This window comes from Monoraphidium neglectum (assembly GCF_000611645.1).
Source record: "Monoraphidium neglectum strain SAG 48.87 unplaced genomic scaffold scaffold04174, whole genome shotgun sequence".
Classification (NCBI taxonomy): Eukaryota; Viridiplantae; Chlorophyta; class Chlorophyceae; order Sphaeropleales; family Selenastraceae; genus Monoraphidium; species Monoraphidium neglectum.
In genome coordinates this window covers 4,959-5,888 of record NW_014009455.1, presented here as the reverse complement: position 1 = coordinate 5,888, position 930 = coordinate 4,959, and the positions used below count along the sequence as shown (strand labels likewise).

General features: G+C 68.9%; 1 protein-coding gene across 1 annotated transcript; it reads left to right on the top strand.

Moving 5' to 3' along the window:
• Window positions 1–317: 317 nt before the first annotated feature.
• MNEG_13976 (hypothetical protein) lies at window positions 318–511 on the top strand (the record flags this gene model as incomplete). The annotated part of the gene is made up of 1 exon (XM_014037554.1): window positions 318–511. A coding segment is annotated over one exon (194 nt), but the record flags the coding sequence as incomplete, so codon positions are not given.
• Window positions 512–930: the final 419 nt, after the last annotated feature.

Sequence of the window (930 nt, the reverse complement as noted above, 5' to 3'; positions counted from 1 at the left end):
ACCCCCTGCTGGGGGACGAGCCCACGCTCAAGCTGCTGCCAGACCGCTCGAAAATCAAGGGTGAGAATCCGTACACACGCGCGCCCGCGGGGGACTGCAACGGGGGTGGAGGCGGCTGGGGCGGGAGGGGGGTGTTTCGGGGACCCCGTGAAGGGCGTGCTTTGGAGCGCCGGCATCGGGAGCGGCCGAGAGCGTGCTCGTGTATGCGACTTTTGTCCGGGCTGCTGTGAGCTTGTTGCGCCGCGTCACGCCCATTCCCCTCCACCGTCGCACCCCTGACACACGCACACATCCCCGCGCCGCCGCGTCCGCCGCAGGCTTTGGCGGCCCGGGCGTGCTGGCCGGCAGCGCGCAGCAGCCGTGGTGGTACAAGTGGCTGGGGCCCCGCGAGGGCGGCCGCAAGCCGGCGGTCCCCGCGATGCGCATCGAGCCCAAGACCTACTTTGCCAACGAGCGCACGTTCCTGTCCTGGCTGCACATGAGCGTCACCATCGGCAGGTGCGGCGGTTGACTGCGGTTGACGGCGGTTGACGGCGGTTGACGGCGGTCGACGGTGGCTCTCGATGGCGGTTGACCCGCGGCTGCAAAAGCGGGGGTTGCGACGGGCGCAAAGGTGGCGGGGTGAGGGGTTGGCGCTGGGGACCGGCTCGGGCCCACGGGCCCCCCCCCCCCCCAAAAATTGTCCGATCTGCAGCCAGGCGAGGGTTTCTCCCGGGACCCCCTTCCTGGCACCTAACCTGATCAGACTTTTGACTTTCCCCATGCATTTCTGCCTCGGCTCCCTGCCCACCCGACTAATCTTCCGCCCAAAAAACCGCTGCGCTGGGCCGGCCCACATACAAGCAGCAACCCCTGCTCACCATCCCTCACGCCGCACGCCTCCGGCATCAAACCAAACTACTCGCCCCTCCCCCGAACGCCCACCCCCCC